The 26,054-nt window shown below is 46.7% G+C and overlaps 1 protein-coding gene across 1 annotated transcript in view; it reads right to left on the bottom strand.

The window, feature by feature from the left end:
* The window catches only part of Map3k1 (mitogen-activated protein kinase kinase kinase 1), a 65,563-nt gene extending 40,491 nt beyond the window's left edge, over positions 1 to 25,072 (bottom strand). The window contains exon 1 of the mRNA XM_041663549.1: positions 24,574 to 25,072. Coding sequence (XP_041519483.1) covers positions 24,574 to 25,040 — 467 coding nt within the window. The 5' untranslated portion in view covers positions 25,041 to 25,072. The remainder of the gene's footprint in view (positions 1 to 24,573) is intronic.
* Positions 25,073 to 26,054: the final 982 nt, after the last annotated feature.

The following is a 26,054-nucleotide window of genomic DNA, read 5'->3' as shown; positions in this document are numbered from 1 at the left end:
TGTCATATATCAATCTGTTGATTTTATTGGTTAAGTAATAAACAAACTGCTTGGGCTCATAGCTTAGAACATAGGTGGGTGGAGTAAACAGAACAGAATGCTGGGAGGAAGAGGAAGTGAGGTAAGATGCCTCAGACAGAGACGCCTTGCTCCCGGCTCCCAGGCAGACACATGCGATGAAGCTCTGATCCAGGATGAACTAGGCTAGAATCTTCCCGGTAAGCGCACCTTAAGGTGCTACACACCTGATTGGAAATGGGCTAGTCCAGGTGCGAGAGTTAGCCGAGAAGATGCTAGATAGAAATGGGCCAAGCAGTGTTTAAAAGAATACAGTGTCCGTGTAATTATTTCAGGGCATAAGCTAGCCAGGCAGCCAGGGAGCTGGGGACGCAGCCCCGTCGCTCGTTACTACAGGGATCAATCTATGTTACTTTATCTATGGAAGATGCAGAAAGAGCTACTGAGCTGGTGGTGTCTGGAGAATTAGCAACAGCAGGATTGGCAGAACTAGCGAAGGATGAATGATACCCAACAGTGCACAAACTACAGAGAAGCTGCACCTTTTGAAGAAATAATGCTTTAAAATTCCAAATAGCACACATGTGTGCAGAACAGGAAATAGAGAAATACTAGTGGAAACAGAGACTTGAACTTATTCAGTGCAGGGTATCTCAGAGCCTCTCATGAAAACCCAAGTTCATGGCAGGCAAGAAGGGACGCAGTGTGGAAATTCTTTTTAGCAGAACATATCCAATAGGAAGGTGCTGCTCCATGAACACACTGCAAGAAGACTGCTCTGGAGTTTGCTTAGAGACCCCCTGTTCCAAGAGCCAGTATTCCTAAGAAGCAAAATCCAGAGAACCCGATACTAAATGTCTTACATGTTAATGTAGGGATTGAGTGGTCACAAAATTCAGCCCATCTTCAAGGCAAGAGCTATACTAGGGTGGGAAAGGCTACTTGGCATGCGCCAACAGTCTCATCTGAATACCACCTCTCCCTACCCTCCATCAAAGAAGTGGTCCTTAGATGCCACAGCTTGACCCATTCAATTCCTGGCACAGCCTGAGTTTGTAAGGTACACCAGCCAAGGAGTTAGTTCTGGAGTAAGTCCAAAAACATTAAGACCCACCATTTTCTCTAGACCTCTCTACTGCCACAAGCAAGCCCCAACACGAGGATTTTAAAAGGGGCCTCAAGAGTGTTCTCTTTTCACTGTAGCAGACCCTCGGATTCTGGCAAAACACAGCACGTGTCCGTCTTCCGCACAGAGTCGAGCGAATGGCAGTGACTGACCTATGTGCATCATGTCAGAGGACATTCAACATGAGGCCCTGAAGAGGCTGCGAGGCCAACACAGATGGAGGAGGTGACGGTGACAGCTGGGGAAGGAATGATCTCCAGAAGAGGCATAGAGAACAGACCACAGCCTCTCACCAAATCACACTGAGGACACAAGGATGCCTTATGGGTGCAGTACCTGTGAGGTTGCTATTAGAGGCACCAATGGGACAATAGCCACCAAATCCAGAAAAATCGAGGGAGCTCCCATCAAAGCGATACCACTTAGCAAGCTGGACTCAGTGAGAAAATTTATACACATCATTCATATATGCGCCAAAATCAGGAGGCTTCGTCATCAACAGAGATGACATCTTACAAATCACGTTCCTAGGATGGCGCTGACTAGGTCAGACGTCAGCTCAGTGACCAGGGATGTGAGCTCTGGAGCCAGGCTGCCTGGGGTCAATCCAAGGGTCAGCTCTTCCTAGCTCTGCAATTGAGGTTTAAGTCAATACATCTGTGCCTAAACTTCCTCACTGTAAAGTGGGGCTAATAATACCTACTGTATAAAGAGCACGGATTTGTGTGTACAGTACTCAGGAGGAAGCTAACTCCATATCTCCCTGCTAATCTCTTGTGTAAAATGGAGATAACAGAGATACTGTAGCTATGACTGCTGCTACTATTGTTCACACTATCCAGGGGAGACCTCCTCAGTCCCAGGTGCTGCTCCAGGTGTCCGTATTCAGTGGCTCCAGGCCTGCCCACATTGTCAGAAAGATTAAGTAGTCTAGGAAATTTCTGCTTAACTGAGAACTAGGGAGCTCTAAAGCCAGGTCTTCCTAGCCTCTTCTTCCTAAGTTGTGCTGCTTCTTATTTCTTTACACAATATTTATTGTCTGAAAAACATGAAGCTGCAAAACAGAACCATTACCCGTCCCGCCGCCACCCTCCTGTCATGTTCAGAAGGTAACAGGTGACTAGAAGAACATGAAGACTGTTGTGTTGGGCCTAAGTATTGTCATAACCAAGTATTTTATATTATTAAAACCATTTTCTCAGGACTATTTGCTATTCAGCCAGTTAATATTCATTATTCAGGCATCCGCCTCTTCAAGATACATCTTAAACACAAAAAACAACAAAAGTAAACTCTTATGTTGTAGGAGGCCACTTGTTTGTTGTCACCTGCTCAGTCCCGAAACAGCCACACAGAAACTGTATTAATTAAATCACTATGTGGCCTATTAGCTCTAGCTTCTTATTGGCTAGCTCTTTTATCTTAATTTAACCTATTGATCTGTGTATCACCACGTGGCTGTGGCTTACCAGCAAGGTTCTGTCCGGCATCTGTCTCTGGCGGAGCTACGTGGCTTCTCCTGATTCCGCCTTCTTTCTCCCAGCATTCAGTTGTTTTCCCCACCTAGCTCTAGTCTACCCTATCACAGGCCAAGGCAGATTCTTTATTCATTAACCAATAAAAGCCATACGATCAGAAGGACTTCCCACACCACTCTTGGGGATAATATCATTTGGTTCTTTGGATACAAAAATGACAGATTGGACTTAGACACAGAAACATTTTATATTAAGCACTAATGCCTTATAGCTGTGGTGTTTTAAAATACTGATTTGTGTGTATGAGTGTTTGTATTGCACGCTTGTCTGTGTACCACATGTTCACTGCCCGTGAAGGCCAGAACTGGAGTTGCAGATGGCCGGGGGCTGTTAAGCAGGTCCTCTGCAGAAGCTGCTGCTGACCATCTCTCAGTCCTATCCGTGTATTAAGATCATATACCAGCTATGATCTTAATACACCACCTCATGAATTATACAACGTAAATGGACACACTCTCAAGTACAAATCCATTCAGCATGTAGTTTGCACATCCCCGGAAAGTCACCTTATGCTTGTATAGTCCTGCAAAGTAAAAAAAGCTAAGATAAATGCCTAGTAATCGATTAAGCCAAGCCACCAAAAGTGTTACCAACAGACTAAGAACGACGACTACAAGATGGTGAAATAACAAGCCTGAGCTCTGACACTGGATGCTTGCTAGCGTCCATGTGCCCAACTTCTCACGAGAGGACACACAAGTGCTAAAGGACTAATGATCAACAACCCCCCCGGGGGATCTGTGGATTTGTGACCTGTAGGCTGGGATGGACCTCAGTGGCAACGGTGGCTCCTCCCCCTGAATGCAGCCTCCTAATAGATCCCCATCTAGGCCATATGTTCCTCACTCTCCCCTACTCACTTTTTACAACAGGCCTCTTCTGGCTGCCGATGTGCCCATCAGGAGACAACAAAGAAAAACACTGACCCCGTTAGTGCATTACAATGATGGCAAAGCTCTGAAATTTGCCAAGTGCCATTTGGGTGGTCCTTGGAGGATCCCAGCTGCTGTAGTCCCTCTGTTGCAAGATGAACTAACTAGAGTCAACTGTGGTGACCAGAAAAATATATCACGGAGGGGAAAGGGTTTAAGAAAAACAGCACTGTACTCAGTAGGGGGCACTCTTTCCTTAAAAATGTAATTTGGGCAACTATTAATAGCAAAAGTACTTGCCCACAAATCCCTGTCCATGCTGATATTCTGCCACAAATATAGCTGAAGTCACGCTCTTCCTAAATAATGTCTTCCTCACTTCAGGGGAATCCTGAAGCCCTAAGAACAAATTGCTTCGACTTCACACTGGCAGGGTCTGGCTACATGCTTCAAGATCTCCCCTCGTAACCACTTCCTAGTTTTACACACAGGCAGATACTGAGGGGGATGAGACAGAAACTATTGTTCCCACCAAACAAGCAGAGAGACTCTTTCCTAAGCACATCAAACCAGTCCTCTTCTGAAGAACAGCTACCTCCATTAACTATCATTTAGGCTGATGGTCAACTAAAGTTATAATAAGTCTCGAAACTTTCAGACTGAAATGTGGAAACCACTTGACAGTGGATAAAACCCGAGGTTACCTAGCACCATGGAAGGAAGAACATAAGAAAACCCCACAATTTGCTTTGTTCTTCCTAGGTCTGTCCACTGGTCTCTTTTAAAAATTAATTTTTTTTAAAACTCTTTTACTAGAATTACTCATTTTATCTAACAGTGTTTGCTGCATGTTCATCTGTGCACTGTAAGTGCACTAAGCACCTGAGGAGGTCAGAAGAGGGTGTCAGAGTCATAGTACCTGGGACTGGAGCGAATCAAACCTGGGAACTCTGCAAGAGCAACAAGCGCTCTGAACTGATGAGCCACCTCTCCAGTCCCTCCAACCCTGGCCCGGTCTCTTTAACAGTCTACAGTGTCACATTTCACAGGCCGTAGGATAACCGCCCCAGATGCCACCCTCAGCTCCCTTCTGGTCACAGCCCTGTCTCCGGCCCCAGCCAGCACACAGCACCATTCTCCTGTCCCTAGCACCAGACTGTGAACGAGATCCCTGAGGGCAGAAGTGGGCCTCGACTTTATTATCCTGTCTTGGCAGGAAGGTTGGCACAGGGAAGGATGAGATAAATACAAGCTGGCTGTGTCTACCTGGGTCTCCACGCAGTGCTGGCTGGTACCTGGAGGCAAGCAATGCCCTTTCAACAGCAGCCTCCAAACCAAGAGATCCCCATGGCAAAGGAGCTCCTCTAAGCCTCTGTGTAGGCATCTGTACTGCTCTGAGGGCACTGCGTGAAGAGGGGAGCTCAGACGCTAGCCCTGGTTTAACAAGACAGGGTTCACCGCAGGGAGAAGACCCAGTCATGGTCAGTAAAGAAGCTGCTGTCAGTTTAGATCATTCATCCTCCATGAGAAGAACTTTCCCATTGCTTGAAACCTGCCCATGTCATTTAGTTAATTTGGTTTTCCCCGAGGTTAGTGAGAAACCAAAGCCTTGAGGAAAATCTCAAGGTTTTGTGCCCAGGAGGGAGGAGGTGAAAGCACTGAGCTGTGCCTTATAAGGTAGGCAACCTGGGAGGCAAAAGGGAACTGCGCTAGTCAGAGAGTGGGACGTGTGTGGAGGTTGGGGGTGGGGGCGCCAGAACAAGGGATCTAGGGGAAGACAGGCATCGGAATCTCAAGTGGAAGAACCAAGCAAGATGTTGAACTGTGTTTTTCGCATGTGTGTAACTGTATGAATGCTGAGTTTCAGTATGATATTTTCATACATGTGTGTAATATACTTTGATCATCCACCATTACCCTCTTGATACCTCATCTCACTAGCCCCTTCTTAGCATATAGTTCTTATATATATAAAATTGTATTATGTATATAGATATATAGATATTAGGGAAAATGTGCCATAGTTGTCTGAGTCTAGCTCATTTTGTTTAACATAATAATTTGCAGTTCTGCCTATTTTCCTGCAAACAGCACGGTTTTGTCTTTTTGTCCGAATAAAACTGCCTGGTGTATACTCACACCACATTTTAACTATATCTATTCGCCTGCTGAGGGACAACTGGGCTGGTCCTACACCTTGCAGTGTGCAGGTATCACTGCAGGTATTCAGACTTAGGATTCTTTAGGCAGCTACCCACGAGGATAGCGAGATGACATGGGAATTCTACTTGTGTTTTTCTAAGGACCTTCCAAACTGACCGCCATAGTTGCTAAGTCAGCTAACACTCCTACCAGCAGGGTAGGAGGGCTGCCACCATCCTCATCAGCAGCTGCCCGTTTTCCAGACAACAGGGATCTTATTGCAGTTTTTCCTTTTGAGTTTTTAAGACAGCGTCTTATGTAGCTGAGGCTGGTCTTGAACTCACTATGTAAGTGATGGCCTCAGCCTCCTAATCCTCCCACCTAAAATCTCCCCAGTGCTGGGTCACGCCCATACACTACCATTGGCTCAATATAGTTTTAATCTGCATTTCTCTACTGGTCAGGAATTGTGAACATTTCTTGTTTTCATTTGTTGGTCAAATGTTGTACTTCCTCTGAGAACTGCCTATTCATTTGTTCAATTATCAACTGGGATATTTTATATATTCTGAGTATTCATTCCATCAGATGAGCAGCTGGTAAATCAGCAGTGGCAGCAGCTTTTTAACTCGTGCTGTTATGTCTTGAGCCACTGAAGACTTTTTCAGAAAGTCCTTGTCTGTGCTTCTATCTTAAAGTAACTAAGTCCCATGCACAGGTCTCTGATTTACTCTGGACTGATTTTGCACAGGATGGAAGACAGGGATCTAGTTCCATTCTTCTGCGTGTAGATACACACTTTCCCCAACATCATTCTGAAAAAAAGCCAACACTTCTCTTAAAGAAAGAAAGAAACTCAGATGGCTGCGCCTGCAGCTTTTTCCTGGTCCTCTCTACTATTCCGTGGACAGATGCCAGTTTCTTTTATTGTAACAGTGGTGCTTTTATTTCTACAGTTTTCAAGTTTATCCCAAGATTTGCAAGATGTACAGGTACCTTTAATCCCAGTACTCAGAAGGCAGGCGGATCTCTGTGAGTTTGAGGATAGCCTGGTCTACAGTGCAAGTTCTTGGGACAGCTAGGGGTTTAACAGAGAAACCCTGTCCTGAAAACCAAACGTATGTGACCAAACTATACAACTGAAATGTATTGAAGCAAGCCACAAAACTCAATTTTGTTCATTATTCCAAGTACATCCTGTAAGACAGACTACACTCTGGAGCAACACTTGCCTAGCAAACACTACAAAAGAAATCAAAACAGAAGTAGGAATGAACTAGGTTGGGCAGTCTTGTGATCCCAGCAGGAGGATGCTGTTGGGGCATTTAGCAGGACTGTGTCTCAAAACAAAACAAGTTAAATATTTATATCTTATTAGTTGTGTTATTACACTGTCCATCTGACAAAGCTCTCCATGTGCAAGAGAGTGAGCTATAGACAGTACTTCTATAAGTCTCAAATTGTTTTTCTAAACAATCACTCTGAAACTTTGTATCTTCTCGTGATTCTGAATCCTTGCACTGCCCACTAGATGCTGCCACACCTCTGCTTCTAAGATAGCAAAGCTTGACTGTTACCAGTCACAGACATGCTGAGCAAGCTGGACTGTGTACAGACTGTACAAGATAATCTAAAAGGACAATCTGGATGGCAGAACAATGGACTGAAGGATTAAAGAATGCACTTACAACATTTTAATAAAAGTCCAAAGGAAAAAATGTGACCAGATCACGCTAATGGGTCTGGGCACAGTCAGGACCATTTCCATAAGGATGCAATGTTGTGAGGGCAGGGACTTGTGTTTTGTTGCTGTTTTAGTCCTAGTGTTTGGCATAGCCAATTCTTCATGAGTCTGCTGAGCCAGGGTTTTGTTACATTACGAACTATAACAACAAGGAAACTCCTATGCATGTACTTCATTTCATTACCATGGCAAACTTCAGCACACTGGCTTCCTATGACCCCCCTAAACTTCCTCGAGAAACACACTCACTACTTAACAACCAAAAAAACTCTTTGCTCCAAAAACCTGTGAAAATCTGTCTCTTCCTGTCTTAAGACAGAAACCTACCTAACAGCCCCCAAATGCTTAGTCTTTGCAAGCGACCTGGTTCACACTCGTCTCTCCAGCCTCCCTCCTCCCCAGGCTTGCCTAGAGCTAGCCTGTGCTTCCACCTGCCTTACGTACCACACTAAAGTACAGCAGCTACCTCTCCACCACCCTCTCTGTCTCTGTGGCCCTCATCTGTCTAACCATCTGCTCTTTGAGAAAGCTCTCTTTCTTGCCTCTCCTGTGTTCCTCACTTGGCAATGTCCCAGTTCCTCAGTAAGGTCCCCCTCTTTCAGGAAATACTGGCCTTAGGAAACAACCAGATGTAACATTCCCTGTTGTCTTCTCAGAGATATGGACACGAACCTGGAGCTACCACTAAGGTGCTACATTTGTCAGTAGGGACCGTCCACTGACTTCTCAAAAAAAAAAAAATCAGTATTTTTGTCAATCATGTTCTTAGGAAAGGTAACATTCGGGGGAATTACTATGAGTGCAGTGAGACAGGAGATGACCTTTACACAAGTTCTTTGTCTCCGGGTGTCCTCAGACCCAGGATCCCCAGAAGACATCACCTCCCAGGGGATTTTCTTCAAGAGCTCGTTGTGAGACTAGCTCCCAGGAATCAGAAAGTGGCTAGAGAACCGAACATCACACTGTAGGGACCTCCCAAACACCAGCTTTGACTTGGGGACGGCTTAGTTTCTGTCATTGCGGCACCCACATGGCAAACTGTGCCAGTCATGTACCAAGTTAAAGTGCCAATATATGAGATTTACGGGGTGGCAAACACATTATCAGTACCGAAGAAAACAAGACTCGGCAATGTAAGAGACACAGTTAAGGGCCCTCTCTGTAGTTAGATTCAAAAGCCTCTCCTTTGTTGGAACAGCAAATGGAACAGAGCCACTAAGTTCTTTTAATTATCAAAGATGTCCACTGAACACAAAATAAAGCCCCACACTTGGTAGGCAGGCGATCGTTAACTTACTTCACTAGTGGAAGAAGTAGCAACAGGAGAACAAATGATTCGAACTCTATTTAGGTAGAACTTGACACTGGATGCTGGTCTTTAGTCAAACTAGTTAAGAGGCTCGACCAACAATCAAAACATACCAAAAGAAAAAAAAAATACTGGTCTAAAATGAGTTTAAAATGCTCACTGCTGGAAGGTAAAACTAGCTTTCTCCCAGCAATCTCCAGACCCATTAATAAGGAACCTAATGCTACAGCAGAGCTCGCTCATGAAGTGACTTCCCAAATGTCCGAGGAAGCAGAGGAGGCTCCGGAGTGTGCACAGTTCACTGGGCTACAGGCAGCATCATGGTCCAGGTCTGGAACTGTCACTCTTTCCTTTCCCACCCAACCTCCCAAATTATTCCCATCTGTGAAACAAAAATTATTCCCCCATGAGAGCCAAAGTTTGGGCAAGCTCTCAGAGCAAGGTAAAGTGCTGCACAGGTGCTAACAATTACTTTAATGAATGTGTACACCCACACATCTCTCATTCTGCTGGCAAAACAAAACAAAATCCAAAAAACAACGTGTGTCTAATAAGGAAATTAACCACATTTGGAGTCGAGTCTCTTGTCACAGGGAATGCATTTAAACCTAAATCTGTGTTTGGTTTCACAAGAATGGTGAATGGGTAGCAAGTGTGTCGGTGTGGGAGCATTTGTGCCGTCAGAATATGGGGAAGTCAGAGGACAGCCTCTTGTGTTGATCCTCATCTTTCTTCTTACTGGAGACTGAGTCTCTCTTTTGTTGTCACTGCAGAAACCAGATTAGGAGGCCCAAGACCTTCTGGAATCATTCCTCCTCTCCTCTCTCAAGGTCTAATTACCTAGAAAGAAGGTTTTGAAGTTCAGTGACTCAGGACTGATCCTACCTTCCTGTTCCAGCCTACAAAGGAGTGTAAATGGCTGCTTCCGTACCCGCAGCCGCACGCAACACTCCTGCGTCCGTGCCCACGGCTGCATGTACATTCCTGCTTCTTTACCCAGGGCTGCATGCATACTGCTGCCAGAGCTGCTCAATGCCCTTCTGAGCAAGGCTTGTTTATGAGGACAGTTACAGGGTATCTGAATCCTCGGTGCTGGGAGGTTTCAGGTGCAGCAACACAGCCTAGGCCTCTGCTACCCAAGACCAGTGGTGGCATCTACACAACCTCAGTTGCCAGATTTTAAGAAAGAGTGAGGTAACCCAGACCCAGAAAGACAACCATCATATGTACTTACTCATAAGGGGCTTTTAGACATAAAGCAAAGAAAACCAGCCCACAATTCACAATCCCAGAGAACCTAGATCACAATGAGGACCCTAAGAGAGACATTCATGGATCTAATCTACATGGGAAGTAGAAAAAGACAAGATCTCCTGAGTAAATTGGGAGCATGGGGACATTGGGAGAGGTAGAACAGGAGGGGCGAGGAAGGGAGGGGAGCAGAGAAAAAAGAAAAAATGTAGAGCTCAATAAAAACCAATTAAAAAGGGACAGGTTTAGAATTGGCAAACAAACAAAAACCAAAAAAGAAAGACTCTAGAATGAAGGCTACTGTTGCTGGAGACAGTGAAAGCCACAGGGGCTAGAGAGACAACAAGACCAGTCCCCAGCTCCTACCCTAGTTAGGAGTCCTAGGTAACAGAAGCCTGTGTGGAGAGCTACCAGATTCTGCAATGACTACAGGCTCTGACCTCCAAGTTCACAGTGAACCAAATAAACAGCAAGATCCATGGAAGGCTAAGTTAGAATAGCCAGTGATGAGATTTCCAAGACAATTTTAACTATTTAAGGAAAGAACATTATATATAAAAAGACTCCAACTAATGTGGCTGCCTAAGAATGCGGGAAAAGAATGAATCAACATTTAAAGCAGATTCCCAAACTGAAATCCTTTTAAAGCCATGCAAATATTGTCATTATCAATGCATTAAAAGTATCAATCCTAAATTAGCATTAAAAAATCAGCAGCCAACAGCACAATTCTTTTGTCTTTGGGCTGATTTTTGCAACTTGAAAAAAAAAATTCTGGTCATTATAAAATTAGCTCATGTGCTCTAAATACACACAAAAAGAAACAGCTGGAGCAGATGGAACCCAAAGTACAAGGACAGAGTTTAGTATAGGTAATCCTAAGCATTAAAAGACAAAACAAAAACCCAGTTACACGGCATAACAAATGCTAAATCACACAGTGCTTGATTACAACGGGAAACACACTGAGAAAAATGGGGAAAGACCCTGTGGTAGCACATCGGAGAGTAGCGTGGAGGCAGGCGGTGAAATGGCAGCACTGAAGACCACCATAAGGATGCCGAGGGCAGTGGGTGGCGTCTCAAGGGGAGAGGGACACAAGGGAATGATCAACTTGCCAAAGAGCAGCTTCCTAATAAAGGGTGGCCCTCAGCCCCCTTTCTTGAGCAGTGGTTCTCAATGCTGTGTGTGACCCTTTTATACAGTTCCTCATGCTGTGGTGAACCCAACCATGAAATTAGCTTTGTTGCTATTTCATAACTGTAATTTTGCAGCTGTTATTGGTAGCAATGTAAATATCTGGTATGCAACCCCCGTGAAAGGGTGGTTTGACAACCCCCCCAAACCAGTTCTAGGGGGTTCCAGGCACCCTAGGTTGGCCCTGAACTTCTGATCCTCAGGTCTCCACCTCCTAAGCACTGAGGTCAAAGGCACGTTCCCCTACTCCCAGATTCATGTGGTACTAGGGATCAAACCAGGGTTTCAGGTACACCCAGCTAACACGACCAACTGAACTACAACTCCAGTCCTAGAAAAGAGGTTTCTGCTAACTTACCGGTATTTATTAAGATTTGTGACATTCAGTCCTTTGGGGACCCATCAACACAGACACAGCATTCCACTGTACAACTGCTGGATTCTGAGATTAGCTGACTCCAGACACTAATGACTTTGTACCTTATCAACAAAACTTGGCCCAGAAAGGGGACAGAAGAGAAAGCAACACGTTCTGAGCATAAACCTTTCCTTTCTGATGCCCAAAGTGTCTCTGTGGATCTGCACCCCAGAGGGAGGCTTTGCCCCCCATGTCTTTGGCACTGCGGTCAAGGCTCCCCTAGCATGCCCTCTTGCAGTGAAGAGAAGGCCCACTCTCCGTTTTGCAGACTGCAGGATGGGCTCAGTGCGCACTGTGCAGACGACAGCGCTTTATTTCCAGTTGCCTTATTTCCTAGTGACAGCTCACAGACAGCTAGCACAGTCTGTCACAAGGGCTTCCGAATGCTTTCAGGGTTCAGGGTTCCTAACAACTGCTCCACCCTTCACACTGCTTTGTCTGGGCATGACAGGCTGGGAACATACTGTAAGACCCCAAACACATACCTAGATATCTGACTGCAGGACCAGGCAACTGCTGGAATGGGGTAGACTTTTTGGAAGCAGGAAGGGTTGAGGATTCTTCACCAAGCCAAGACAAAGAATAATTACTGCTGAAGGCCCAGCGAATGTGGTGTGTGAAAACTGCCACGGGCCAGGTCTGTGTGAACTCCCTCAAGCTGGGGTCATCAGGAGGTCTAGACCAGTCCAACAGTCTTACTCCAGACCTAGTTCAGTACAATCATTTTCTAGAGTTTGAAAACAAAATTATTAGATGCAGAAGAAATATAAAAGGAGTCACAGTTTAGTTGTTTCCAGAAACTTCTGCTCCTGCCCAAATTATGTGAAAAGAATCAAGACATCATTAGCAACTTTCACAATTAGAAACTGTCACCAAGTTTTAAGTAAAAAAAAAAAAATGCCATCATGTGTGTTCATGAACCAGCCTTTTTAAAGACAAGAAACTGAAGGGTGGCTTTGCTCATCAGAGGCTATCCCTGGCCAACATCCCTTTATAGAATTAACTCTGAGCTAAAAAGTAGCAGAAGTTACCAGAAAGTAGATTTATAGCTACTGTCAGGTCTGCTTCCTAACCAGGTACTACCTGCTAAATATGTTCTACTTTCTCTGCTCTGCAAAAAAATATTCTCCTCACCAATTACAAGCTTCCTTTAAAAGCATTTCCTCATTACTTAATGTTATTTCATATATGATATTTTTTTCCTGTGGCTTCACTGCCTCCTCCTGGGTGTGTGTGTGTGTGTGTGTGTGTGTGTGTGTGTAGACTGGATCTGGCACTGATGTGGGATTCCCCTCTGTATGCTGTGTGTTTTATCACCACTGCTTAGTAAAGCAGCTGTTTTGGCCAATGGTTGAGCAGAGTAAAGCCAAGCGGGAAATCTGAAAAGGGATATAGAGAGAAAGTAGGTGGAGTCAGGGAGATGCCATGTAGTTCATGAAGGAGACAGACACCAGACCCTTACCAGCAAGCCACATACACACATTAACAGAAATGGGTTAATTTAAGATATGTCCCTCAGGCTAGCCTGGAACATCCTCCTGCTTCAGTCTGTGGAGAACCATGCTTAGCCTTCCACTGTTTTTCCTTATATTCATTTAAGCATCTCTTTATGGGTGGTATATAGGTTTGAAATAGCAAGAGTTTATAAATTCACAAAAAAAAAAACTGTTTCAATAAGTTTAGCCACAAAAAAGTAACTTTCAAAATTAAATTTAAAAAAGGAACAAGAACTTAAAAGGAAAAGTAGGGGATGTGTAAACCAAACACTTCACTTCACCCTACAGAACACTGATAGGCAACAGTAACCACAGTGTACCATGACGTGGGTCAGGAGGTTCAGAGGAGGAGCTGCACCTGAGCTGGCCACCAGTCTGCAAACCCGTGGCTCTCTGACACTCCTCCCTGGGTCTGTCTTGGGACTGTACTCCACTCACAGTGTACTGGTTTCGGGCCTCAGCCTCAAAAGCCTGGTCTGTCAGCTATTTTACTCTGCATCACAGAGACTAAAAGCTACGGTTTTCCATTTTTCTGGAAAAAATCTTTCAAAATAGTAAGGGAAAATGAATTTCTAACGAGATGATCACTATGTACACAAACAGCCTTTGCTAAAACAAGAGTAGCTAAAGGGTAACCTTGAGGGAGTGAGCAAAGGTGGGGCAAGCCTTCAAGGTCACTAGTGGACACCAGGAGCCTCACTCTGGACTGAGAATTGTGAAGGGGCGGCATTCACTCTCAGGAGCTGCCAGCAACAGGTAGCTGACAGGTCTGGCTCCCAGCTGGCCACGCCACTCCTCCTCTAAGCCTGCTGACCCACTTCCTGGTGCACTGTGGTTACCTGTCCAACTACAAAGGCTTTTTATTTTGTTCTAAGCACTGAGACCTAAGGATCAGTCAGTGGAGCAAAAAATAAGGCAGAGAATTCGGTCCAGTTCTCCAGCTGGCCAGGGCCAGGGACCTTGTCCTCAGCTTGGTCTCTGAGCCCCATCTGTACCCTATTCCACTCAGGCAGGGCTGCCTGAACTATACCTGACATGTTTCTAATTATAGATGACCACTGATTTGTGGGCCTCTCTACTTTCCACACATTCGGTCCAGGAAAGCAAGTGTCCCAGTCTTCGGAACACTACAGGACTGCAGGACCCTGCACATACTTCCCAGCTTCTCCCAGCACCCTGACATCTAGCTCCCAGCAGGTACAGCCAAGGTGTGGTGTCCCGTCGTCGTAGGAGTGCTGACAGAAGGCACACAGTCCATTCACCCGGCACACCCACTACTCCACTCTTCCACTTCTCTAAGAACACCACTCCAGGTCCTTGGAGAGGGGCTGTGGAGGCCTGACAGCTGACACAAACCTGCCACAGACGTGTTCATGCCCAGCCAAGCTCTCTGCTTGGAGCATTTGAGCGTATTTGTCTGACCCGTGATGGCCTTGGATTAGTCTCAAGGGCAGTCTCGGCTTGGTACCAACATTTTTCCCCTGCCACTGCAAGTCTGAAATTTTAACACCGATCAGTTAGAACATTTGATTCATTTTACAACAATGTGCGCTTCAGACACCTCTTTGTAAATACTGTTGTGCAGAAAGCCATGATCACATATACGGTGATAAAGAGAAAACTACAAAGCTTTAAAAACAGTGCTTTTCTAAAATATAGAGAAGCTGTAAATCAAAGAGTTCAGCAGTTTTTACAGCACAGTACTGACTTCCACAAATAGACATTTATTTTTAGTAGAATACCAATAATTCTTTATTTCAAAAAGAATAAAAAAACCCACACAAAATACCTCGCTGCGGAAACAGAATGAACATTTCAGACAGGAATCCTCCACACAGTGGGAAAGAACATCTGCAGTAAAGGGTGACCATGGGAGGGACCTTGAGTGCCAGAGCATCTACAAGGCATCCCCATGTCTTTAAGGACGGAGGACAGTGTGGTGGGGCGCCCCTGGGTTGACAGCCATCCCTGATGGAAAGAGGGAGGCCAACTGAGGAGGAGGAGGTTGATGGGAGAGGAGCAATTAGGGAGATGGCGGCAGCATTTCCCCCAGGAAGGCAACCCTGTTTGAGGATGGAGGGCTGGGAGAACAAAGGTCAGGACTGACAGAGGACTTGCAGCTTCTGGGCACTATCATCCCATGAGGGGGGGGGGGGGGGAGCTACCCAGGTGACAGCTGGATGCAGAGTGCCATCACCAAAGCCAAGACGTTTAGACACCAAATACCATCAGGATGAGTCAGCAGAATGCCCGTTTCTGGGCAACGGCTGGCTTTCACCTTATCTTTCACAAGACGTTGTGACAACTGGTGATTTAGGAACGTAGAACTCCTACCCCACACTGACCCACTCCAGACACCCTGGAGGAGAGCACTGACATATGAAAACAAAACTATAACGATTCTGAGTGTGAAAATACTACAGTCAACTTGTAGTCATAGTACAAACCAAGAAAACTGCAGTAAATGTCAGGGGTGATATTACTAATATTCAAAATGTCCTTAGAAATCAGTAAGAAGAATAATTTCCTTCCATGTGTGAAATGAAACGATTTACCAGATGGATACTCACACTAGAAGCTAAGACACAGACTAAAGTGGGCCACCTGCTTCCACGCGCAGGTTGACAAGGACGGGAGATGAACGCGGCTGTGGTAATCTACAGATTGACAAGGCTGGAAAAATGCACTGTCCCTCCTGTGAATGTGAACTGGCACAATGCTTTACAGGGTAGTGCAGCTACATCACTGCATTTTTAAATACACATTACCTTTGACCAGTAATTTATGCTAGTATACCCATTTTATGAACCTAAGGGCACAAGTATTTAAATATATACTTATTTGTAAGTATATTTAATTTATATATTAAATATATTAAGTCACTACAGCTTAATAGAACAACTCAAAACAATATAAATGTCTAAAGATAATAAACTGTCTAGTTACTGACATTATTTGAGACTTTTATGCAGTCCTCAGTAAACAGCCATGCTTATTAAAGTTAGCACAGTGCTGCCAAGGAGAAATTTCTACAGTGCTACACAGTATAGTAAGAAGACCCCATTTGCTACCAAAACTGCTAACAAGTATATCCTTCTGTTGCTTCCAAAAGGACTGTCTTATCATTTTATTGATAAAGCTTACTTCTTTCAATTGTGGCTATTACCAAGATCTGGAAAGATGAAAATGCCATTGAATCCTCCCTGTAATATAAACAGCTGGGAGGTGCCGTATACTAAAAAAACAAACAAAAAACCAAAAAGCCAAAACATTATTTCTAAAATTCAGAATAAACTAGATTAAGACACAAAAACTAAGCCAGGTGTGGTAAGCACATGTCCTAGAACTTGGAAAGCAGAAGCAGAGGGATTTAGCAATTTCAAGGCAGATAGGCTACATTGTGAGTTTAAAGCTAACCTGAACTATATAAGACCCTATGTTAATGCCCATCACCCCAAAATAAGACACAAAACCCGTTTCAAGAATCTGGCTCAGTGGGAGAGCCCTTGGTTAGCATGTAGGAGACTCTGGGTTCAATTGCTAAAAAAATAACACGAGAATATACACACCGATTAGCACATCTTTTTCTGTCTGTCCATCTGTTTACTTTTTTCTGCACAGCCTCTGAGCCTACTAAGCATAGTTTACGACTAAGCCACCTCCCCAACCTGTCACATCTTTCTAAAAACTAAGGTCCAATAAAAAATCACCAATAGAAATCTTGCAGACCAGTAACAGAAATAGCCAATTAAAATACTTTTAGGAAGGAAAAGAGTAGAAACTGAATATTATACTATCACAGAACACATACACAATTAATATTTTGCAAGTAGCTCTAACATTAACCCAAATCCTTCAGTAATTTACATAATTTGGTCAAGGTAGGGAAGCTGCAGCTGAATGCTGACCCTTGGACATCTAGGGAAAAGGTCGGGATATACTGGTGGCAGCTTAATGCTTATTATTATTTCAGAGTAATTGCAAGGTTTAAAATGACACAGACCAAAAAACACAGAGGTTTTCCCATACAGGGAATGCACAGGTGTTTCTAAGGAGCAGCATCCACTTTTATGCAACTCTAAAGTACACTTCATTTACTCACCATCTAGGCTACAGAGCTGCAGCTCCAGACAACCAAGAGGCTTACCATCTGAAGCATTAAAACGCTTTCTATAAATAGCTGGGAAAATTTCCTTAATACATGCTACAAGCTCTGAGATGACCGGAAGATGACAACTTTAGATAAGAAGCCATACTTCTTATTTATAATGGACATGATTTTATACCTAGGTTCCACTCATGTTACAGGTCGGAAGAGCTGATGCTCCACACCACGCTGCTGAATGGTGCTATGGTTTAACAAACAATGCTGTCTATCCAGGTGGAGCCAACTGTACCAACACCAGGTGGCCCTGCCAATCCCTCTGCTATAAAGGAACCTGCCTGTTTCTTGCAATGCTCACACTGTGCTCCTTTAAATACTGTGAGGCAGGAACATCAAGACTGTAACACCCCAAATAACTGTTAAGTCTAGTAACAAATGCCCCAAGACTCTTGTAAAATCAAAGGCCTTCACAAATTCACCTTCCCCCCCCCCCGCCCCCCGTGGCTGCCAGGGCCTTCTCCAGTACTAAATCGTGTTCTAGGTAAGGACTGCTGGGTTCAGTTACCGCCTGTCTGGTTCCTGTTACACAGCTCCACGGCGCCTGAAATCTCATACAGTGCTTGCCTAGCAAATCTTTTCTTTAATGTGAATGGGAACTTCTACTCATCCCAAAGTGACTTACCAAGATTATAAATCTTAGAAGACAGTTTTTAAAGACAAAAATCCTGAAAGTATATCTTAAGTTTGAACAATGCCCTGAGAAGTTGGTAAAAGAATAAATAGTTCTATTAAGGCACAACACCTAAATGGGTGAACTTATTCCTTCGTGTGCATCCTCAACTCCCAGTAAGTACAGAAGAATCTTAGGCACTGAGCAAATTCCTTCTACCTGAGCGTGACCAGGTAGCACAGCTACTTTAGACCACACTGAGCCAACCTACTTAACAGAGGCTCCAGGCACTGCTAAAGTCCAGGAACTTCCCAGTCAGTTTACCAAGAGCCTGTAAGCCTGTATGCTTTTGCTGCTGAGCCCCTCTGGGCTAGGCCATAAACTCCACCTGACCAGAGGGAGGAACAGAGGATCCACTTGTTTGAACACGCCACGGCGCGCTCTCACTCACGTTCTGCCAAGTGTTTAGTATGCACCCAGCATTTTGCTGGTTTCTCCATTCCTACCCAGCCACAGTCCTGCCCACTCAGGTCACATGGACTTCTAGGGCTAGCAGTCATTCAACAAAGGAGTCAAATTTAAAATCTCAACAATATCAATCGTGACACTACAGACACAAAAGCCAGACAGAGCAAGTGAAAAGCTTTCCTAAGAAAGGGACAATGGACTAAGATTTCAACAATGAAGCCACCTCAAGAACTGAGAGAAGAGTGAAGACACAGGGAACATGAAAAGCACAAGCCCCCAGCAGGAGGCAGTATGTGGAGTGTAAGGAAATGAATGAGGGGGCCTAGGGACTAGGGTGAGCCAGGATGGGTCTGAGAGGCAGTGAACCAGCCAGGCAGGGACTCCTGAGGGAATTCATTTGTTCTTTATTCCAATGAAAAGGGTTTGAAAGGTTCCGGACTTAACAGAATTGTTTTTCTGGAGGGAGGATGCGAAGGCTAGGTTTACATTTAAATGGTCACTCAGGTGTGTCGTGGAAAGCGGACTACAGGGCAAGAGTGGGAAACGGTGCCCAAGAGTCTGATCTGCAGTCTATGAGAGATGGTGGATGCCTCAACTAGGGAGGAGGCAACGGGTCAAACTGCCAGGCGAGAGGGAGGCCGGTGCCAAGGAGGATTCCTGCGTCCTAAGTCTGCACGCAGTGAGCGGTCATGGCCAGGAAAACAAACTCCAGACTTCTGAATGGTCAGTGTAAGGAAACAGAAGAGAGAAGGCTCAGGTCACCCTGGGGACTTAAGCCTAAAGTCTCCAAGGAAGAACTGCTAAATTATTTTATACTTACACTTAAGTTATTGAAATAAGCTAATAGCCCCAGCTTTGACATTCTATTTGTGGCATTTTCGATGACTGCTCACTATATACCAGCAAACTGCTGCTCTACACCAGCAAGGTACAACACATTAGAAACTGATTCTGGGAAAAGGGATAAAGAACATGGTCCTGCTAGGATATTTAGGGTTCAGAATGCTGCACGACCTGCTTAAGATGATTCGATAACATATCAGTTAATGGTACTTGAGCCATCCAGGAAGCCAAGCTCCCACCTGCCATCTAGTATCTACCCCCCCCCTCCTACTCCACACATGCCCCGGACAGACAAGACAGGCATACATGTGACAAACATATTTTTTTCACTAACTACAGCACAGTGCATACTGCCCCATGTGGCTCCAGAGACTTTCTCTTGAGTCTTCAAGAGGTCCAATGGCCACAGTAAGAATTTATATGTGTACCTAGCTAGGACTTAAAATTTCTGCTTAGCTTCCGTAACATCTCAGTCTGTAACATCAAGGTATCAAGCCAACGACCCAAACACTGGCAGTACAGAACTGCCTTCCACACAAACATACCCGAATCAAGTGGGGTGCACTACCGGACAGCAGGGAAGACAAGGCGGTGGTGGTCATCTTATGCCCTATAGCACGTTCTGCGGTTCCCTGCATTGTTTTCTAACCAGAGCTGCTTTTACTAATAATAAGGACTGAGTTTTAAAAACCAGTGTTGGCAGATATTGAATTTCCTGCTCCCATACGCTCATTTTAATTTTCTCTTTGAACAGGAAAAAAAAGATCATGCCTGAACTTGCAGCTTTGTCGACATCCATCAGAGCAGGCACAGAGTGTGAACCAAGTCTGCGACTATTTACCAGTGCTGCACCCAAACCTACAGCACCGCTGCTCTCCTGAGAGAAGGAAACCGGAAGAAAGGAGCAAGTCCAGCAAACCCACCTTTCCTAGCTACTGACTTGCAAGGCTGGGCAGCTACTAACTGGCCTCAGGGAGTTAGGAAGGTGTGGCTATATTCACCTAATGGTGTGGGTGAGGTCCAGTGTGCTGGTTTTAGTCTGTCTCTGTCTCTCCGCACTGAACGGAGTATGAAGAAACATGCCGCTCTACCATCCATCCACAAGCTGAAACACAGGCTCTGCACTGGCAACCTTCCTGTCAACCAGACCACTGTCTTGCAAAGTTCATCAACACTGAATGAATGAAACCTAACACTATCCAGCTTCTTTGTCTCCTTTCACTTACGATTTAATGCTTCACGAATCTAGGAAACATTCAACACTAATCATTTATTCTCTTTTCCGAAGTGTTGGGTGAGGCATAAATAGCACTGACTTGTAAAATACTTGTCCTAGGCAAGGCTGGGTTACAGAAATGTGTCATAGCTGTACAAGCAGGGGAAGAGTCCATGCCAGTCCTCTCATGACTCCTACTCAACAACTCCCTTTTTAAAGTTCATCAATTAATTTAATAATTAACTTGAAAACAAAAATGGAAACAGCAGAAACTAATGAGAGGAATTGGGCAATAGAGGCAGGGTGACTTGGGTTGAATCCTATCTCGTCTGCTAGCTGAGTGATCACGGGGTTTTTATATCTCCAATTAATTTTTTACCTCCCCAAACAGCAATCCTCATGCCTGAGAGGGCTGTAGTGGCCTGCATGACCTGCTGCCACACAGAAGGCGAGAAAGGTGACTGCATTAAAGCATGCCTGTCTATCTACAAATGGTTTTAAGCCACAGGGAAAATCCTTACATTCAGCAATCTGCAGAGTACCAGACTACCTTCCCACTTGCGGTGAGTCATTTATTTTAACTCTGGCCCTCACTTCTTTCATGATTAATAATGTTCTCAAATCGTTTCTTAAAGACGACTTTGTTATTTTTAATATTGCACATGCCAGCAATCAAACCCCGGGCCTTGGTCATCACGCTAGGACACACTCTACGTCTGAGCTCGAACACAAGGTTCTTTCACATTCTTAAGCAACTCTAACTTTGAACTAAAAGGACAGAAAGGCCAGGACTTAGGAAGACAAGCAGTCTAAAGGATACACATGGCACGTGACACAAACAAAGCACTCCATGACACGGGGCTCTGGAGCATCCTCCGTGGACTAAGGCTTTCCCCATGCTGTCTTTTCCCAATTTCTTCCATACACATTACCTACCCCTCAGCCCAAGCAAGCACCTGGAGCACAGAATGCAAAGGCAGTACTAATTCGGCACTGGGGAACGCCCCTCGCTTTTCCTCCGGATAACCCAGTCCCCCTACCTGTCCCTCGTCATACCCTTCTTCCTTTGGAACTGGCTATCAGGGTGGAGACCAGAGCAGCAGACTCAGCCTAGGCAAACTGCAGCTGGTGTTTTTACTCTTGTTGAGAGCAACAGAACATCCCTTTCTCTGCACATTTTGAACTCTTTGGGGCCACAGTTCAGTGACCATTTCCAAAACATGCAACACATCATGCTTGAAGAGCTACAGAAGTGAGTCCTAGCTAACAAAATGGAGTCATTATAGTGTATTGGAAACCATATAGTAAGGAATGCTGGTTAACCAGTCACCCTTGCCAAGATCAGATATGAAGAGAAAACAAAAGCTGGCAACCACTCTCGCTCTGATATTTCTCTTCCAGAATCCTACTTAATAAGGTTAATCTTTTAAAAATACAGTAATTTCCTTCACTGGTTTGAAACAAAACCTGGAGAGAATTCCTGAGTACAAAACCCAAGGAATTTATGCGAGGCTAACTTCTGGGGCCGCCTCTACGATTTTAGACAATCATCCACTCAAAGTTTGAAGAGACTTATTTTTAGGTTTATTATTAGTGTTCTTATACCTCCCTTCTAGCAATGGGTCAGTTCTATTTTTAGCAACAGCTTCTAAAGGAAGTGAAACTGAGGCCTATGAGGACCAGGCGGCTTATGAAATAGCTTTAGTTCTAAGCAACGCTAACATTAACAAGCACAGCATACCTTGCTCTTTCACAGGGTGGCAAATTGATAGTTTGGTAGAAGCTACAAAAATAGGATGGAGTAATTATATCTGCCAAACTCACAACAGCCTGTTCAATGGAGAGTAACGCTGTAATTTTTCTTCAAAGGCAGTAAATAGGAAGGAGAAGCCCCTCATTCCCTAGTATAAGGAAAAAATCCCCAGCCCTTGGGCGCCACTTACAGGCACAAACTTTCACTGATTTCAGTTACTTCTCTGAAGGAGAGGGGGCAGACAATCTTTGATTTTAATAAATTTCCCATAAGTTATCTTTTACAAATGTGTATTTTCTACACTTTGAATTTTTAGACTCAAATTTGGAAACTGGTTTTTAAAAAAACAGCAAAATGACGCAATAGGTCTTTAGACACAAAGAAAGGGTTGTCAGTCCTTCACTACCACTGAAAATAAATCCACGAGATATTAGTACTAAATTTTCCTCTTTAACACATGTGCATGACCTTCCTGAAAAGGGGAACACTGTTCAGCTGGGATTTGATCTGATTGCTTTACAATCATTTCCCCAAGACTTTAAGTGATAAAACAATAAAGCATTGCAACAGGAAATACAAACACATGGCAATAATTGTGAATACCTCTTCTTTGTGATGTAAGCTTTATACCAGCAAACGAAATGAATTTCAACCTAGTATTACAACACGGGGGCAGGGGTCACTATTATCTAGAAAGGATAGAGAATCAATATTACTGCAAATGAAGCTTTTCCCATATGACATGTGAGATGTACCACCAGCATCCTAGCTAACAGTTCTTACTTTGAAGGCTGCCTGTACAATTAATTACAAGCCACTCCTCAAAGAGAGAGAGAAAAAAGAAAATGCGAAAATTAATCCCAGATTACTCAGTCAAGTCAGTTCTACCTGCCTTCACCTTGTCTTGATTCGTGTCCAGAGGCAACACTAAAGCTCTACAGACATTTTCGTAGCTCTTCTTATATTTCACTCAGGTCATTATACTGACTACAATGCTTAAGTGTGGCAAACTGTATTATCACATAGAAAAAAAAAAGGTTTCATAAGACCAGAGAAAATTAATTCCTCCAAGTTGGAGTTAGCTTTTTCTTCTTCTTTCACCTCCAGATGATCTATAGTAACAGTTGCCACCTAAGATTTATTCTGGTTTTCTAATCCTCACAGGAACAGGAAATCCTAAAGGAAAGTATCTGCTGTGAGAAACGTGTAGAGTGCACACGGAGAGCTGCAGTAGGGCCACTACCTACCTTCTTCCCCACACTGCCAAAGTGTTTAACAGGCAGGGCTCAGCACACTTTTTACCAGTGGGGGCGGGGGTTGGGGAGGGAAACCACCTCCGAGTAATAAACTGATCGTGATTTTAAACAATCCAGGGCACAAAAAAAGGGTCAAATTACTTTGATAAGTAACCGAAACCAAGGATTCCTACTGTCAGATTCGACACACAAACACTCTCCACTCATGGCAAATGTCAAGAAATCCTACGGGGCCACCGGGCGACTATCACAAAAACCTATCTAGCAACTTCACACATTCGTCAAGATTCTGCCTCCGTACAGCTGAATCAGAATTTTTGAAGTTTCATATACTTCAAAGAATTTCCCTTAACAGAAAAATTTCCAGTAGCCAAAAAAGGGCGAGGCCAAAAGGCCGTTGGTGTAAACTATCTTACGCACGTCCTACTTCTGGTGCACCGGAAGACCCCTGCGAGCGAAGCCCGCAGCCCCGCACGGTCCCTGTCCCCGCCACGCAGCGGAGCTGCGGGGCGCAGTCCCCACCGCCTTGAAACTGAATGGCTGACACATCCGGTCCTGAATCCTGCAGCACTCCGCCAAATGCGAACTTCAAAGGCGGATTCAAACTCCCAGCACCAGGCGCTGTAGCCTCAGAGGTGCAGGAGGAATCCCCAAGGACACGCAGTGAGGGGAGCCACGAGACCCCGCAGACCCGGCCGCCCCGCCAGCCCGGAGCGACCGACCGCGTCCATTTGACAGGCGTTCTCCCGCGGTCCCCGGAATCCCCCGGCCGCCGCCCGCGGGCGCTGCCGCCCAAGCCCGGCCCGGTACCTGGCCGCGGGCGCGCGTCCCCGTGGGGGCTGAGGGGCTCTTTCCTGTCACCGCGCGCGGACCCACCGCCGTCACCTTCGCGCTCCGCGTCCCAAACTGCCCGCGCGCCGTGGGGGCTCGGCACGACCCTCGGTCCGGCCCCGGGAGCCCCGCATCTCCGCGGTTCGCACGCCTGTCACATGTCCGCAAACAATAACAAACTCTCCCGCACGTTCCCGTCCCGTCCCGGGCGCCGCCCGACCTTCAGGGCTCGGGGACGCAGGCCCCCACGAGCGGAACCCCGGAAGCCGCGCTCCGTGCTCGCTTCATTCATTGCCCGCCCGCCCCGGCCCGCCGCTCACCCGGAGGGGGCCGCTGCAGCGGGAGGCTCGGTCCCCGCGGGGCTCCGGGCGCCGCTGTCCCGCGCGGCAGCCAGCTCGGCAGGGTGGGCGCCGGCGCAGCGACTCGCCGCTCCGGGGGGCGGCGGTCCCGCCGCGGGCTGGAAGGCGCTCGCTCCGGCCGCCGCCACCGCCGCTGCGTCCGCGGGCTCCGGCGACGGGGAAGTGGATGGGCAGGGCGGCGAGGCGGTGAGGAAGAGCGGCGGCTCGGGCAGCTGGTCCAGCTCCACACTCCGCACTTTGCGCAGCTGCCGCCGCCGCCAGTCCGCGCGCTCGCGGCCCACGCTGCCCGTCTCCCGCAGCAGCCCCGCGCCCGCCGTGGACGCGCCGCTTCCCTGGAGAGCTCCGCCGCTGCTGCCCGCCTCGGGGCTCGCCGCCGCGGCGCCCGGGAATCCCGACGACGAGGCGCGATCGCCCGCCGCCGCCGCCATTTTCTCTCGCGGGCTACATTCGCTCGTGCCTGCGGGGGAGGGAGGGGGCGGGGAGAGCGCGGGGGGCGGGCGGAACGGCCGGCGGGCGGGCGGGCGCGCGCTGGGGCCGAACGCGCGGGCGCGAGCAGGCCGCGCCGCCTGGCCCGGGAGCGCGGAGCGGGCGGGCGCGCGGCGCAGGTGGGAGGGCGGAGGGGCTGCACGGAGGCCGCGCCGGGCGCTGTGTGCCGCGAGCCCGCGGCGGCCAGGTAGTGTGGGGCTGGGTCGCGGCTCGGCGGGAGCTCTTCCACCCTTGTGCTGGCCTTCAATGGGGATTGAGTCGGTGGCGCTGGCAGCGGACGCGAGCGGGAGGACTCACAGTTGGTCACTGCTCGCGCTTCGTAGCGAGCGGGTGGTCCCGCCCGCTCGCACCGGTCCGGCCCGCGCCCGACGCGCAGGTGGCGCCCAGGACTGTCGCCTGCCGCAGACTAAAGGCCGTCGTTCAACCGGAGGGACGCGAAAAGTCTTCTGTTAGCAAAGCAGACCTCTTGTCCCGCCCTCGTGCCACAAATAACACAACTTAAGGTTTCCTGTGCTACCTTGTGCACAGCCGAAACCGCTGGTTTGGGACACCCTTCCCCCTCCCACCGGCTACGCAGAGGGACCAACCCGGTTCTCTGCCCGGGGTTACTCCCCAGTCTTGGAAAGGCAGGCTCCAACCGAAAGCGGGAGAGCACGTCTGGGGAAGGAGCCAGCTCTGTGCCAGGAAGCGCTGGATCTTGCCATCTTCCACCAGCGTGTCGTGTCACACCCCCCCCCCCCCCCCCGCCACCCTCGATGCTCCCCGCTGCACGTCCGTCTTCCTGGCAGTCAGGTGACAGACCGGGTTCCCGGGTCCCCCACCCCCCGCCGCTCCTAAGCGGTGTCCTTCGCCTTTTCACTGCCCGAGAGTCTTTCCAGAGAAGGTGCTGGGGATAAAAAACAAACAAAAAACAGTGTGTACGTGATAGTGATTTTTTTTTCCGACTACTTTTCTAC

Source organism: Microtus oregoni, unplaced genomic scaffold (genome assembly GCF_018167655.1).
Source record: "Microtus oregoni isolate MIOR12 unplaced genomic scaffold, Mior012 000014F_ref0000157, whole genome shotgun sequence".
NCBI lineage: Eukaryota > Metazoa > Chordata > Mammalia > Rodentia > Cricetidae > Microtus > Microtus oregoni.
This window is presented reverse-complemented; position numbering and strand designations above follow the sequence as displayed.